General features: G+C 42.4%; 1 protein-coding gene across 3 annotated transcripts in view; it reads right to left on the bottom strand.

Moving 5' to 3' along the window:
* Positions 1–9204: 9204 nt before the first annotated feature.
* The window catches only part of ERLIN1 (ER lipid raft associated 1), a 40835-nt gene continuing 34306 nt past the window's right edge, over positions 9205–15733 (bottom strand). The window contains exons 10-13 of one of the 3 annotated variants that reach the window (XR_007911086.3): positions 13140–13229; positions 12263–12342; positions 10865–11510; positions 9205–10203 (exon numbers count right to left, since the gene is read on the bottom strand). Coding sequence is in view for 1 of the 3 variants with exons in the window: in XM_002718646.6 (XP_002718692.1) it covers positions 11289–11510; positions 12263–12342; positions 13140–13229 (392 nt within the window). In the remaining 2 variants the exon portion in view is untranslated. Of the gene's footprint in view, positions 11511–12262; positions 12343–13139; positions 13230–15733 lie in introns of all 3 variants that reach the window. The other 2 variants (XR_519178.5, XM_002718646.6) reach the window with 2 other exon arrangements.

The raw sequence follows: 15733 nt of genomic DNA, 5'->3' as shown, positions 1-15733 counted from the left end.
TAGTAGTTCAAAGTCTTTCATATTCACTAACAGATGGATAAGCAAAGCATGGTATGTACAATAGCATTTTATTCATCCTGAAGAAAGGCTGAAATTCTAATATGCACGACAACATGAACTTTGAAAATTGTTAAGTGAAATAAGCCAGACACAAGATGATAAATATGTCATGATTCTACTTATATGAGTTATTTCCAATAGAAAATTCATGGGCATAGAAAGTAGAAGAGAGGTAAGTTACTAGGAGTTGCGAAGAAGAGGAAAAGGGAGAGTTTCTGTTTGGTATGCTGAAAAATTTCTGGATATGGATAATGGTGATGGTTCCACAATACTCTGAATGGTCTTACTGCTATAGAAACTTGGTTAAGATAGTAAATTTTATGGCATATATATTTCATTACAACACAAAGAAACCATTTAGTAACTTAGTAGTCTAAAAATATTACCTCGTTTTTATTTGCATTTAAAATATCTAATGCTTGAGATGGTGTTTGACACAGCAGTTAAGACAGCACTCGGGATACCCACATCCCATACTGGAGTGCCTGGGTTCGAGTTCCAGCTCCACTTCTGATTCCAGCCGTTGCGAATGCACTCCTGGGAGGCAAAGATGACAGTTGTTAGCTGGCTCCCTGCCACCCGTGTGGAAGATCTGGATTGAGTTCTGGGCTCCTGGCTTTGGCCTGGCCCAGTCATGGCTGTTGTAGAGATTTGGGGAGTACATCATCAGATGGAAAATCTTTCTTTGCTTTTCAAATAACGTGCAAATTAAAAAAAAAAAAACAACAAAATGAATGATCTTATTCTTTGAGACAAGTCTTATTAATGTCTCATGATCTATACACTATTTCATGGGGGATTTAATTAGTACTATGATAAAGTTAATTAAAATATTCTCCAAAATCTACTGTGGTTTCCTAGTATTACTTCCTATATATTATTTCCTATAATCAACATTAAAAATCTATGTAGCAGTAAAATTAACTGGTTTTGTTACTTTTCTCATTTCAGGGACTTTTTTTTGTGTGTTTCTCAGGGCAGACTGTTTACTTCCATTAAACAAATTTGCTCATTAGCTTCCATTCATGAAAGCATTTTTTAAAAAAAGATTTTATTTCCTTGAGGTAGTTAGAGAGAGAGAGAGAGGAGTGAGGAGGGACAGAGAAAGGTTTTCCATCCGCTGGTTTGCTCCTCAAATGGCCATAACGACCAGAACTGGGCAACCTGAAGCCAGGAGTTTCCAGTTCTGGATCTCCAACATGAGCGCAGGGGCCCAAGCACTTGGGTCGTCTTCCACTGCTTTCCCAGGCCATAAGCAGAGTTGGATGGAAAAGGAGCAGCTGGGACATGGACTGCCAGCATCGCAGGCAAAGGCTTAGCCTACAGCCACAGCTGGGCCCCATGAAAGTCTCTGTACAGTGGTCAGGAGGAATTTTAGGGCTTTGCGGTCAGTTAAGGTGGAATGGGGCCAAAGCCAGAGACGGGCTTGTTAACGGAGAACCACGGTACAGTTAATCAGCTTGGGGATTTCATGTGCTTTTCTGTATTCTTTCCAGTACCTTCTGTGGAACCAGTGTTCCTGATGTTTTTGTTGCTTGTTGACTTTCAAAAACAGTGAAAAGTTAGAAATTTAATGTTGATTTGGATGTTGCAAGCAGGCGAATAGTGCACTAGTAAACATGTTGGGAAAGGGCAGTTTTAAAACCAGCTTACCCTGTCAATCCCTGCTTCAAACTCTTGAAAGGTTTCCAGCCTTTGGAAAAAGTCAGAGATGTGTAACAAGGCTTACAAGGCCAGCCACAACAAACTTCTCCAGTCTCATTTTTGGGTGCTCACAATCCCACTTATTACATTGTGCCCATACAGATGTTTTTTCCCCTTCCTGGAGGGTTCTTGAACTGAGATTTTCATACTACTGCTTGAACTTTTTTTTGTTCACTATCAGCTTGAGATATACTTGTAATTCATATGCTATATACAATTCATTCTTGTCAAAGTATTCAATTCAGTAGTTTTTTAATATATTTAGTGGTGCAACAAACTGCCAAAATAAAATTTCACAATCTTTTCATTATCCCAAAAAGAAACCCCATATTCATCGGCTTTCTTCATTTCCTCCTCCTCCCAGCCTCCGTCAGCACCAGTGTACTTTCTGTCCTTATGCATCTGCCCATTCTGAACATCTGATATAAACAGAATTATATACTATGTAGCCTTTTGTCTTTCACTTAGCAGGTTTCCAAGGTTCATCCATATTGCAGAATTTACCAGTACTTCACTCCTCTTTATGGAATAATATTCCATGGTTGGATATACTGTTCTATTGATTCATTCATCAGTTGATAGATAGTATTTGGTTTGTTTCTACCTTTTGGCTACTATGACATTCAGGTGCTATTGTTTGTGTGGACCTGTTTCAACTCTGGGCATATGCCTAGGAGTAGAATTTCTGGGCCTTAAGGATCATTCCATTTAACGTTTTGAGAAACTACCAAAATGTATTCCAATGTGGCTACATCATTTTACATTCCTACTTGCAACATATGAGAAGTCCAATTTCTTCACATCTTTGCCAACGTATATTTTTTCCATTACAGCCCTTCCAGTGGGTATGCAGTGGTATCTCATCTCATATCTCTAAAAACGTGTTGAGGTCGGCGCTGTGGCTCACTTGGCTAATCCTCTGGCTGTGGCGCCAGCACCCCAGGTTCTAGTCCTGGTTGGGGCGCCAGGTACTAGTCCCGGATCCTCCTCTTCCAGTCCAGCTCTCTGCTGTGGCCCGGGAGGGCAGAAGAGGATGGCCCAAGTGCTTGGGTCCCTGCACCCGCATGGGAGACCGGGAGGAAGTACCTGGCTCCTGGCTTCGGATCGGCACAGCACTGGCCGTAGCAGCCATTATGGGAGTGAACCAACGGAAGGAAGACCTTTTTGTCTCTCACTGTCTATAACTCTCTCTGTCTCTCTCTCACTAACTCTGCCTGGCAAAAAATAAAAAACAAAAATAAAAACAACAACAACAAAAAAACGTGTTGAACAACTTTCACATTCTTAATGGCCATTTGCACATCCACTCTGGTAAAATGTCTATCAAAATAATTTGTTCATTTTAAAATTAAGTTTAACTTTAAAAAAACCTGAAAAGAGGATTGAAAAAACTATGAACCTCCTGTCACTCCTCAGATGCCTATAACTCCAACAGCTAGGGCTGGGCAAGGCTGAAGCCAGGAGCTGAGGTCAACCTAGGTCTTCCACATGGATGGCAGGGATTCGAGTATTTGAGCTCTCACCTGCTGTCTCCCAGGGTATGTTGAAATGTGAAGTTGGAGGAAGTTGGAATGGGAAATGGAGCCTGCAGTTGAATCTAGGCACTCCAAACATGGGGTGAGCAAGTGGCATCTTAACCACTGTGCCAAACTCCCCCTCCCCTGGGTTACCTTTTCATTGGTGACTCATTCCCTGATTTTCAACTGGCTAGTGTTTTTTCCTCACTTTATCTTTCCCCTCTCTTATTTACATTCTTCTGGCACTACATTCCTCTGGTGTAGTCTTACCATATCTGGAATTCTTAAAGGTCAACCTTCCCAAGAGACTGTTGATTCTGAGCAGACTATGCTTACTGTACTCAATGTTGTGTCGTCCATCGCTGGTTCATCACTTTCACACAGTTTGGGTTTCATGGCACATAGCAAATATTCAACAAACATTTGTTGAGCTGGATTTAATTCTTAAAAATATTTATTTGAAAGGTAGAGCTACAGAGAAAGAGGAGAGAGACAGATCTTCTATCCACTGGTTCACTGCCCAAACGGCCCCAACAGCCAGGTCTGGGTCAGGCCGAAGCCAGGAGTCTGAATGGAACTTCATCCAGGTCTCCACATGGTGGCAGGAGTCCAAGCACTTGGGCCATTTTCCACTTGTTTTCCAGGTACATTTAGCAAGGAGCTAGATTGGAAATAGAGCAGATGGGACTTGAACTAGTGCCCATATGGGATTCACAGGTGCCAGCTTAGCCTGGTACACGACAAAACCAGCCCCAAACTGGATTTAATTTGATGTTCACATTGTTCTTCCTGTTGTGTCAAGAAAGTTGCAGTCTCCATTGAAAAGTTCTTGGCTTCCTTCTGCTCTAGCCATTTGTGTTCCTGTCTTCCAGTGGTTGAGGGTTGACCCGGGGTGGGTATTAGTTCTTGTGCTCCTTTGGGTAAGCCAATGTGCAGACTGATAGCTTCATAGTGTTTGAGGCAAGATGCAGAGGAAACAAAGTTGATGTTGTGTGAAACTGTCACATCACAGCCACAGCTAAACTTAGAGCTACCAGGGAACCAGAGGAATCAGATGTACCGAGTTTGTCAGAACTTCCCTTCTATGTCTGGATTCCAGTTATGGGTATTATGCATATTAAGATGCAAATCCTCACATACTTGCAGATAGAGACAACCAAGGCAGAAATTTCTGGACGAACTGCACAGTTCAAGTAACTTTCCTGGCTTTTCTACCCCTGTATCGACTACTTATTGAATGGGGGCTATCCCCAGGAAAGGGGTATAACCCTGGGCAAGGGGACTTTCTACAGCCAAGGGAAACGTTTGCAGACAACTTAGCTGAGAGCTGTCAGCATGAACACTTCACACCTGAGAACACAGAATCTGGGTGGGAGACCACAGCACTCACTATATGTCTGCTTGTTTAGGGGAGCTGCACCTCCGGACCCCAACGATCTTACCTTTCTGTAATTAGCTGTCATACTGCCAAGCCTTACCTGGAACACTTCTTCCAAGCCCTTCAGAGAGCAGATAAGTCAGTTCTTGGTTCATCACTTCCCATCACCATTAACCATCCACTCACCCATTTTCCTGACTTCTAGTGTAGGCTATACCTCCTCTGAAATCTCCCCTATGTAGAGTTTCCATTACCCTAAAGCTAAGTGCTTCAAGGGACAACATAAAGGGTTGTTGTAAATAGCTTGGGTCTGGAATGTAACTAGTTCAAACCCCGTCACTGGTTATCCATGTGCTCTGGGGTAAAGTAGCCTCACCAAATCTCAGCTGTAAAATGAAGATAACAGGAAACACTCATAAGGTTGTTGCGGGGATTCAAAAAGAAAATGGGCTGCAGATGAGGACCTGGGCTATACTCAATAAATGGGAAGTATTATTAATAAGGGCTTATGATTAAGTCTTTCATGCCACCTGGCACTGCTGAGGAAAAGGGACTCAATGAGCTGTATTTTAAAATGCAATAGCTCATGGTTCTCTCGTTCCCTCCAATACATTCTATTCTCACTATCAACCTCCTCAGCTGGCTGGCTGCCTCCTGTCCTTCCCTAAATACTTGGCTCAGATCAGACACCAGACTGGGTGGACATTCATCAGTGCTCCATAGCACTCAGAGTCCATTTTGATGTGGTACTTGCTACACTGGTGCACCTGTCTACTTACTTACTGTACTGCCCCAGCCCACACACCAAGCTCTATGATTGGCTACTTCAGCAGCTGGTACACAGTAGGGGTCAATAAACATTTACAGAAATTAAGATAAAGTTAGAAATAAAATAGAAGGTAGAAAAATTAAAAAAGAGTTAATGAGAAAAAACACTGCAGATAGGTACAAATTCCAAAGAAACTAGGTGTCCTGGTCTGTTTGTGTAACAGAATACCGGAGACTGGGTAGTTAATAATGAAAAGAACTTACTGCCTCACAGTTCCTGGAAGCGGAGATGTCCAAGATCAAAGTGCTGGCATCTGGGTTTCTTCTATCCATACAAAATCTAGCCGGCGCCGTGGCTCAATAGGCTAATCCTCCACCTTGCGGCGCCGGCACACCGGGTTCTAGTCCCGGTTGGGGCGCCGGATTCTGTCCTGGTTGCCCCTCTTCCAGGCCAGCTCTCTGCTATGGCCAGGGAGTGCAGTGGAGGATGGCCCAGGTGCTTGGGCCCTGCACCCCATGGGAGACCAGGAAAAGCACCTGGATCCTGGCTCCTGCCATCGGATCAGCGCAATGCGCCGGCCGCAGCGCGCCAGCCGCGGCGGCCATTGGAGGGTGAACCAACGGCAAAAGGAAGACCTTTCTCTCTCTGTCTCTCTCTCTCACTGTCCACTCTGCCTGTCAAAAAAAAAAAAAAAAAAAAAAAATCTATTCAGCAGATGGTCAAACGGCCACATGCTTAGTTTTCTCTTTTTCATTCTTTATGTCACCAGGCTGAGTAGCCTTTAAATACCTAAGTTCTGTTTTCATCTTAACTATAAACTCTTTCAACCATTTCTTTCTTTTCACATCTTACTACATGCAGTTAAGTCACACAGCTCCTTCAATATGGTACTCCGAAATTTCTTCCACCCGATATTTTGGTTCACTTTTTTTTTTTTTTTTTGGAAGATTTATTTGAAATGGCGGAGCCACAGAGAGACAGAGGCAGAGAGAGAGATGTCTTCCATCCATTGGTTCACTCCCCAGATGGCTACAACGCCCGGAGCTGTGCTGATCTGAAGCCAGGAGCCAGGAGCTTTTTCTGGGTCTCCCATGTAGGTGCACGGGCCCAAGGACTTGGACCATCTTCTACTGCTTTCCCAGGCCATAGGAGAGCTAGATGGGAAGTGGAGCAGCCAAGACTCTAACTGATGCCCATATGGGATGCTGGTACTGCAGGTGGCGGCTTCACCCGCTACGCCACAGTGCTGGTCCCAGTCCATTCTTAAATTCTGCCTTTGGCATGAACACAATTCAGTCAAATTCTTTGTCCTGTCATAACAAGAATGGTGTTTTCTCCAGTTTTCAGTACCCTGTTCCTTACTTCTGAGACTGCATCAGAATTGCTCTTACATCCACATTTCTACCAACATTCTGAACACTTAGTATCTATGCAGTTTCAGTTTCTCTATAGCTCCTTTCTTCTGAGCCGGCATTAAAACCACCCTTAATCTCTACTCATGGCGATCTAGGCTTTTTCTAACCTGCTCCAAATTCTTACAGCATTTGCCCATTGTCCAACACCAAAGCCGCTTCCACACTTTTAGGTATTTGTTATAGCAACACCCCACTCTTCTGGGACCAGTTTCCCATGTTAGTCCATTTTGTACTACTGTAACAAGACCAGACAGCGTAACTCATAAATAGGAAATTATTTCCCTCAGTTCTGGAGTCTGGCAAGTCTCAGGTCAAGAAGCTGCATCACCCCAGGTGGAAGCGAGGAAAGGTAGAGGGAGACAAGGTAGGGAAGTGGGAGAGCCAAAGGCCAAACTCTCCTTTTTATAATAACCTACTCCCCACAATAACAATCCACTCACTTCCTCTTGTGGCCCACTGATCTCATTAGGCCCCATTTCCTAACACTGTGTATGGGGGATTAAGATTCCAACACATGCTTTTTGGAAAACTATTCAAAATACAGTGCATGGTGAGTGCAAAGAGTAAAATGTCACTCTGAATTGTGCTCTATGTAGTAATGCACACTAGGAGTAAGCAATGAATTAACAGCAAGTTAGTCCTAAATGCACATAAAAGACAAGAGCTCAGGAGATAGCTGAGAAGCTGGCCCATCTTGTTGGGATGTTCCTAGAGGGCTGCTTGAGGTTTAAAATCTAGCCAGCTTAGCTCACAGCTGCAGAGGACATACCAATGTGTTTTATTATGCACTCGTATGAATCAGTAACCGTGCTCTCTCTCCCCCAACTGGGGAACTTTAGTCTACTCAAGAGACAAACATGCATGGACTCCAGCAGACCAGGTGACCTTATGTCTCCCAATCACCACATCTAAGTTATTATGTCCGGGGTGTCAACGTATCTTGTTGAACCCAATGAAGATCCATCCACAAGGATGAGTAAACAGGTTTAGAAATGTTAAGTAATTTCTCTTAGTTACATATTATTATACAGACAGGGATGTAATAGCATGCTAACCCAAGCAAGCAGTTCACAAGGTGATCTCTCTGAAAAAGGTGGATCATTAGGAATTAGCAAAGGAAAGTTAGTGCTTTACAAGGGAGGAAAAATGAGTCAGGCAGATGGAAAAACATTTATGCAAAGGGAAAGAGAAAAGGTACATTCACAAACCTTAGGATGTCAGCAGGGGTCAGACCATGCAAGGTCTTACATGCATATAGTTGGGACTTAATCATAAACCACATAGTAAAAAAAGAAGCTGTGGAGCCAGTGCTGCAACGTAGCAGGTAAAGCTGCCACCTGCAGTGCCAGCATCTCATACGGGCATCGGTTTGAGTCCTGGCTGCTCCACTTCCATGCTTCCTGCCATGGCCTGGGAAAGCAGTGGAAGATGGCTCAAATCCTTGGGGCCCTGCACCTATGTGGGAGACCTGGAAGAAGCTCCTGGCCCTTGGCTTCGAACTGGCCCAGCCCCAGCCATTGCAGCCATCTGGAGAGTGAATTAGTGGATGGAAGACCTCTCTCTCTCTCTCTCTCTGCCTCTTCCTTTCTGTAACTCTGCCTTTCAAATAAATAAATCTTTAAACAAACAAATAAAAAAAATGAGAAGCCGTACTTCTAATTTACACATTTCTCTCTTCCCAGCAAGAAGCAGAAATCAAGCCATTTTAATGTCCATCAAAAGCCTGTTAGAATAAACAATTCAAATTAAAGTTCCTGATCTGCAGCAGCTAACGCAAGAGACCTTAAGATTGGATCCCAGAGGAATCCGAGTAAACGGCTGCTTTCTCCAAAACTCTCAACTGCCAGTCCCTGCTGGCACAACAACATTGGGAAATTGTCCCTAGGAGGCTATGTACACTGCTTGCAAACAGCAAGTGCAATTCTGGCTCTTGGGCTGTCAACAACATTTGAATTAGTGAAGTTAGTTATATTACACTTTTGCTGATTTCAATTTATAAAACTGTCCTTGTTCCATCAGTATGGCTGCCACCTCCCTTCCTCAGTGTAAGAAGCATTTTAGTTCAGGGGGAAGGGCTCCAACCGGCATGATGCGCTATCCTCCCTCTACTCCTCTGCTGCTGGCCCTGTCTCCACAAAGAATCAGAAGATCCCTTGTTAAATTCCAGGAGTCAGGAAACAGCTGAAACCCTGGTTTTAAAATTCTTATACCAGAAAGGCAACACTCTTGAAAACATATAATAAAAGCTTCTACAGTTCTACAGTAAATACAACTGCCTAGCTGACTGAGCAAAACAGCCTTACAAGCTTGTTATCAGAAGAGAATTAAGACAGGCAAGGGGGAAAAAAAACCACAAATCACTGATAGTAAAATAATTTTATTTAGTTTCTTATTTTAAAAAAGGTAGCATTTCACATATAAATTTAGACCAAGATTACAGTGTATATTTGCCAAAATGAACATCCTTGAAGGATGGCTAGACTTAGAGCTCACTGAGTGGGCCAGGGAAGCAGAGCTTATAGGGTGTTTAAGCAGAAGTGCTTTCTTTAAACCTTCGCAACACCATTTCTCTGTTCTTAGCCTTACAACAGGGGCTTGTGGCTGGCAGGAATACCCACAGCCATCACTTTGGGGCAACAGCGTTTTCCTCACGTGAATAGCAAACGTCTCTATGAATGAAAGCACAGAGGCCAATGATCCAGATTTCCCAGAACAATCATCATTTATCTGCAGCAACAACGACAGGTTAAGAGTTTGTATAACTCAAAAGCTCTTTTAAGGAGGGTTAAAAAACACAAAATTCATTTGTAGAGAATTTATAGAATTAAATGAGTAAAAATAAAAATTATTTTCTCCTTAGTACAAATGCCTCTATAGTATAAGGCCTAAGGAAAAGACCCATTCAAATTTGGGCTTTCCTTTTCCAATGAAGTGTTTGGCACAAGCCATTAAGCTGTTATGAGATCATCAGGACTGACAGCTGAAAAGTTTCTGGAAGTGGTCCCAAGACTTTTCTGTCTGGCTTCAACAGGGTGAATACAAGTGGTGTCTTAAGAAGCTGCACAAGCTCAGACCTAATTATGCAGCACACCGTTCCAGGCAAGTTAATCTGAAAGAAACAAAGGTCCAGGTGAAGTAGATCTCCTATAGTCACAGGTTAACTCTGTCATCCTCCCATGGAAAATTAGATTCACTGGCTGCCCAGAAGTCAGGGGAATCTTGATCTCCTAGGGAAGATGAAAGTTGGAGAAACAACTCTGATTTCAGCATCTCAGGCCAGGAGAGCAGCAGATAAAGATGAGCAAGGATGCTTTCTAGATTATTCTTTGTTCCACACCAGGTGGGCTTCTGATGAACAACCTTAAGGAGAATCAGTGTGTTAAGAACCATGGCAGCCCAAGGACTTGGTCTTTCGACATAAGTGCTGGGGCAAATGAATGCATTCCAAATCCAGTTTTAAAAATAAAAACTTCTTGCAATTATGATACAATACTGTGCAGTAAATGGCTAGGAATTTTATGTTGTTCCTATTTCCGGTTAAAGCTCTGTCCCAGTCTTGACAAGTCGGAGTTGAGGTGACATATAAGGAGTTGTCTGTGGTTAAAAACCAGGCACCTTAGTCATACATAACCTGGGGCAGTTATGACACATTGACAGTCATCACCAAATGGAGGAAATGCAAGGGCCTCAGAGCTTTGGTTCAGAGCAAAGGTTTCATCTCACCCAACTTCAAACCAAGCACTCTTTAATCTGAGCCTATTAATGCAATAAACTAGTGATTAGAAATCTGTGAGGATTCTCTGGTTAGGTGGCAAAGCATAGCATATGTCCCTGCAGGCCACCGACTTGACTATAGGAAAACAAAAAGGTACAAATTATATCAAGTAAATGATTGCTCAAGTGGAAGCTCATTTCCTGGGGAACCTTAGCAGCCTGGACAATAATCACAAGGATGAATGCTGGGACTGGACCCCAAAGAGATAACTTTGGTTCCAGGTATAATCAGTCTTCTTTAACTTACCATATCCTGGCAGTCTTCTCTCTGGCCTCGCATATCTTGACTGGCTGAGCATACATTTCCCCGGGGACCAATGTAAACATTATTCAATAGATCTCAGCTTAGAAAAACACAGCTTGTTATATATTTAGTGTTTAACATTCCAGTGCAGGCAGTATCTTAGCATCAGACTTTCCCTTATTCATGAGTACCAGTTTGAAAAGGAACACACAGGATACTTGATAAGTTTGCAGCTGAAAAGACTTTTTGAGAGCCAGACAGCTGGCTCTCTCCTGTAGTCAATCAGCTGACAAACCAGGATTATCACAGGAGAGGCAGAACAGACGAGCACAAGTTCTCTGTAAATCTGAAGAGTCCGTATTACCACTGTTCCCACTTAACCCCTTGGGCCACATCTTGATTTGGGAGAACATTTCCACCTCTTGCATCAACCTGTGCTCTCCTTGTTTTGGATGGAGCTCTCTCCAGAGGGTTCTAGAGCTTCCTTAGCAGAGAGGGAGCTTTCTCTTCCAGTTCTAACATCTGAATATTTCAAAGCACAAGAGGAGTCCACGAACATGCTAGGGATGTTGCTGCCAAAGTAGATCTTACTGTTAGAAGCAATAGCCTCATACTTTTTGAGCTCCAGATATTCCGGGGTCAATTTGTGCTGTGTGAAGCAAACAAGAGCAAAGCCATTAGGATACTTTGGTGCGAAAGTCATCTCTCCCCCTGTATCCATTTATCTTACTGGTCTCCTAAGACTCACAGCTCAATTCTGAATGACTGCCAATGACCCTCCCTCACTTTGGAGTGTAGTTATTGCATTAACAGCTATGTTCCTGACTTACATTTTTTTAACAAGCTGTTGCCTTAATGCAGAAGCTATTCACAACAGAAGGCCTGGGGAAAGGGGGTATTTAGGGAATGATTAATGATAACTAATGATACTAACATCCTATAATGCACAAGATAGTCTTCAATGATGAAAAACTATCTCACCCCCAAATGCAAAGAATCTCTCTGATGAGAAACAGTGATCTAAATAGGCTTAGCTTTTATGGAAAAAAAAAAAGCTACCTTATCTGGAAAGCAATTCTATAAGAACTTTACTCTTCTCCTGCCACTCTTATCATTTCTGGAGAAGCTCTTCAACTTTACTATTGAGCTCTCGGACAGCAATAAAAATGAATGGATTTATAGCATCTGACCCGTGCATGTGCACACACATACGTTTGCCTTTGTCTAAATCCCTTATTTTTATAAGAAACAAGGAACTACACAAAGTTGCCCCAACCCAATGAATGTACAATATTCAACTGGATGGTTCTGGAGGATGTACTGGTCACCGTCCTTCTTTGACAATGGATAAAATCACCTCTATCATATTAGAGTCCCTGAAAGTCCCAGAAAGTCAGTCACCTTGTTTGACGTGGCGTATTTGTGTGCAGCGTAATATTCAGCATCTGCTTTTGCTTTCTCTCGAGCTAGGAATGCAGCATCTAGCAAGTAAAATAGGGTACATGAAACAAAGAGTTACCAATCCATTCTCTCAGCTGCCTCTACTGCCTGATAGTATGATTGTTTACTTCACTTCAAAAGTTTACAGTAACATCAGCATTTTTCAAACCCCAGTCCCCAAACAGTTCCTTCTCTTGGCTTATCTGAGCCCACTTGTTTTCTACTTTGAGTTGTTCCTTCTTCCTGCACCCTTCCCACCTCCCCTCACCCCAGGCCTCACATTCCACCCAGGCTTTAGGCTTCAAACAAGATAACTAAGATCAAACATGAAAGCTCTACTGTATTTAATGTATTCTCCCTGTGGCTTCTGAGTTTAATTCAGAATCCATTAACGAATAAAAAGATAAAGCAGCTCGATATAAGCAAAAGTATCTTTAGGACTAGGAGCCAAGAATATCAACTTCTCACTGAGTGAAAATAGGAGCCTAAGATTCTCTGTGAAAAGTTATTTTCTCCCCAGCTAATCTGATATTGTTGACAGGTAGTAAAGAAACTGGTGGTAGGGATTATTTTATACATCTTTTGCAACCGATTATGGGTAATTTTCATATTTTGTCCTCTTGAGAATAGAGAGGTGGCTAATAAGCCCCAGTTTAGGAAGGAAACAAGATGTTGAGTTACTCCAGCTTTAAATTAAAAAAAAAATTTATCCAGCATATTAGGTCAGCTACTTTCTCCAGACATGTCTACAACTTCCCACCCACCACAACCAAGAGCCCAATCTGTGAGCAGAGAGGCAGCTCTGGGCAGTCAGAACATCATTCTCTCCCTAAGGTACCTTCAATTTCAGAAATGCGCTTTTCAGTTTCCTTCTCCATCACCTTCTGCTGAAAGCGAATTTTCGCCACTTGTGCTATCTTCTCCGCTTCTATAATACACAACAGAAGAAGACACATTCAAAAACATTTCTGTAGCTCCTTAGGCATTTAGAATCAGCAGCACCTTACAATTTATCTAGACTATAAACAACTCAAAGGACAAAAGGAAATTTATTTCCTACTTTGCTGTTTTATTCTAGTAGAGCTAGTTTTCTGTCAAAAGGGAAGTACAAAAGTTTAACAGTTCCAGTCTTCATTGGACTATACACAAGGGAAGAGGGAAAAAATCTTATGAAAGTATCACAGAAAAAAACAGCAACATAAAGGCATGGCAACACAGGTCAATGATATAACATGGCAAAAGAAAGAAATAAGACAGGTAAGTTAAGCCAAGGAGGACCTTCTTGAAGGAATGGTAAAGGGGATAATGGAAATGACCTAAGAGGACACACCAGGAAGCATAAAGACAGACAAGAAAGCATGCATGAACAAGTCACAATGCAGAGGTGATACAGAGCCAGGCAACAAGAGAAGACAACAAAAAATTAAGACAGTTAGAAGACTTCTGTCTTGAGTGAAAGATCTAAGCTTAGTTTTAACAAAGTCAGGATGCACTGTTAAGTTACCATCAGAAAAAGACATAATGAAAAGAATATCAGAGCTGTAGAAGATACAACAGAAAGCAGTACAATTCATCTGAGAATGTGAAAAGAGTGTTGGAAGCAAACATGTTAGTTGTAGCAGGCAAGTACACATAGGGGAAATCAAATATCCTTAGTAAATCTCTGACCTAACAAAGGATCCAGGACCAAAGAACACTCAAATCACACTTAAAATGTAGTCACTGTAATTGTTAAGTAACATTCTCAATTTTCCTTCCCAAAGTCAGTCCTCTGTATCTGTAGGTTCTATAATAGCAGATTCAACCAACAGTGGCTTCAAAATATTCACAGAAAAAAACCTGCATCTGTGCTGAACATATAGATCCTTTCCTTATCATTATTCCGTAAAAATACAACTATTTGTATAACATTTACACTGTATTTTTTTTTAAAAGATTTATTTATTTATTTGAAAGGCAGAGTTACAGAGAGGCGGGTCGGGGGGAGTGTCTTCCTCCCGCTGGTTCACTCTGCAAATGGCTGCAACGGCCAGAGCTGGGCGGATCTGAAACCAGGACCTTCTTTTGGGTCTCCCACGTGGGTGCAGGGGCCCAAGCACTTGGGCCATCTTCCACTGCTTTCCCAGTCCATAGCAGAGAACTAGATCAGAAGTGTAGCAGCCGGGACTAGCACCAACACTCATATGGGATGCCACTGCAGGTGACAGCTTTACCGACTATGCCTCAGCGCCAGCCCCTGTATTGGGTTTTGTAAATAATCTAGAGATGACTTAAAGTTTACAGGAGGATGTATATGTCACACGCAAATACTAGACCATTTTATACAAGAGACTTGAGTATCAGAGGATTTTGTTATTTGCGGGAGAAGGTGGTAAGGGGGAGGCAGGGCCTGGAACCAAACTCCCATGGATACAGAGAGATATTGTATCTAATTTTTTTATTTAAAGACTTATTTATTTGAGATGTAGAGTTATAGACAGAAAGAGGGAGAGAGAAAGGTCTTCCATCTGCTGGTTCACTCTCCAAATGGCTGCAACAGCTGATTGCAAGCAAAGAGCCAGGAGCTTCTTCCAGGTCTCCCATGCGGGTGCAGGAGCACAAGCACTTGGGCCATCTTCTACTGCTTTCCCAGGCCATAGCAGAGAGCTGGATCAGAAGAGGAGTAGCCAGGACTTGAACCGGTGCCCATATGGGATGCTGGCACTGCAGGACAGTGCCGGATCTAGGATATTGTATCTTAACACATTTTATCTCTGGTTACTGGGGGAAAGGCATTAACACAAAGAAAATTTCCAGTGGTTTCTTCTTTCTAGAAAACAGTATATTTTACCAAAACTCTAGGGCAAGTCCTTCTATACTCCTATTAAATAAACTACTAGGTACAACTGGACTTGAAATTTAAGAAACTTGGGATAAACATGAATAAAAGCTAAGGGATTTGGAGCCTGCAGCCAGAATCCCAGGGAATGTTGACTCAACACAGGGGTACTGTTGTGGGAATGGCATTCAACACTGGTGTCATGTGGTAATAAACCAATGAAAGGTATGACCAAACTTTCAGTTCTAGAAAAATGATGGAAAGGCTAGGAGAAAACTCTTCTGCTATCACCTCTAAAATGCTAGATAACATGTAACAGATTTGTTTTTTAAAGCATGGCTGAGTTCATAAGAAAGAAATGAGATCTCTTCAAATGATGTAAGCAAATAGAGGGCTGAGAATCTGTTTGGTGGCAACCTGGGGTGGGGGGTACTAGACAAGGGAGAGGGATTTGGATTATTGCTATTATAGAATCAGAGGAGGCCCTGTGATGTTAAAACCAAGATCTCTAGAATGCTGTAACTCTGTGTAAAAGAGGAACTAAAAAACCCTACCCACAAGGCCAGTGAGAAGCAAGCTTTTCTCTAACTAGATACATCACAGTGAAACTGAAG

The sequence above is a fragment of the Oryctolagus cuniculus genome, chromosome 15 (genome assembly GCF_051225735.1).
Source record: "Oryctolagus cuniculus isolate XC-2025 breed Fujian yellow rabbit chromosome 15, ASM5122573v1, whole genome shotgun sequence".
Lineage (NCBI taxonomy): Eukaryota > Metazoa > Chordata > Mammalia > Lagomorpha > Leporidae > Oryctolagus > Oryctolagus cuniculus.
This window is presented reverse-complemented; position numbering and strand designations above follow the sequence as displayed.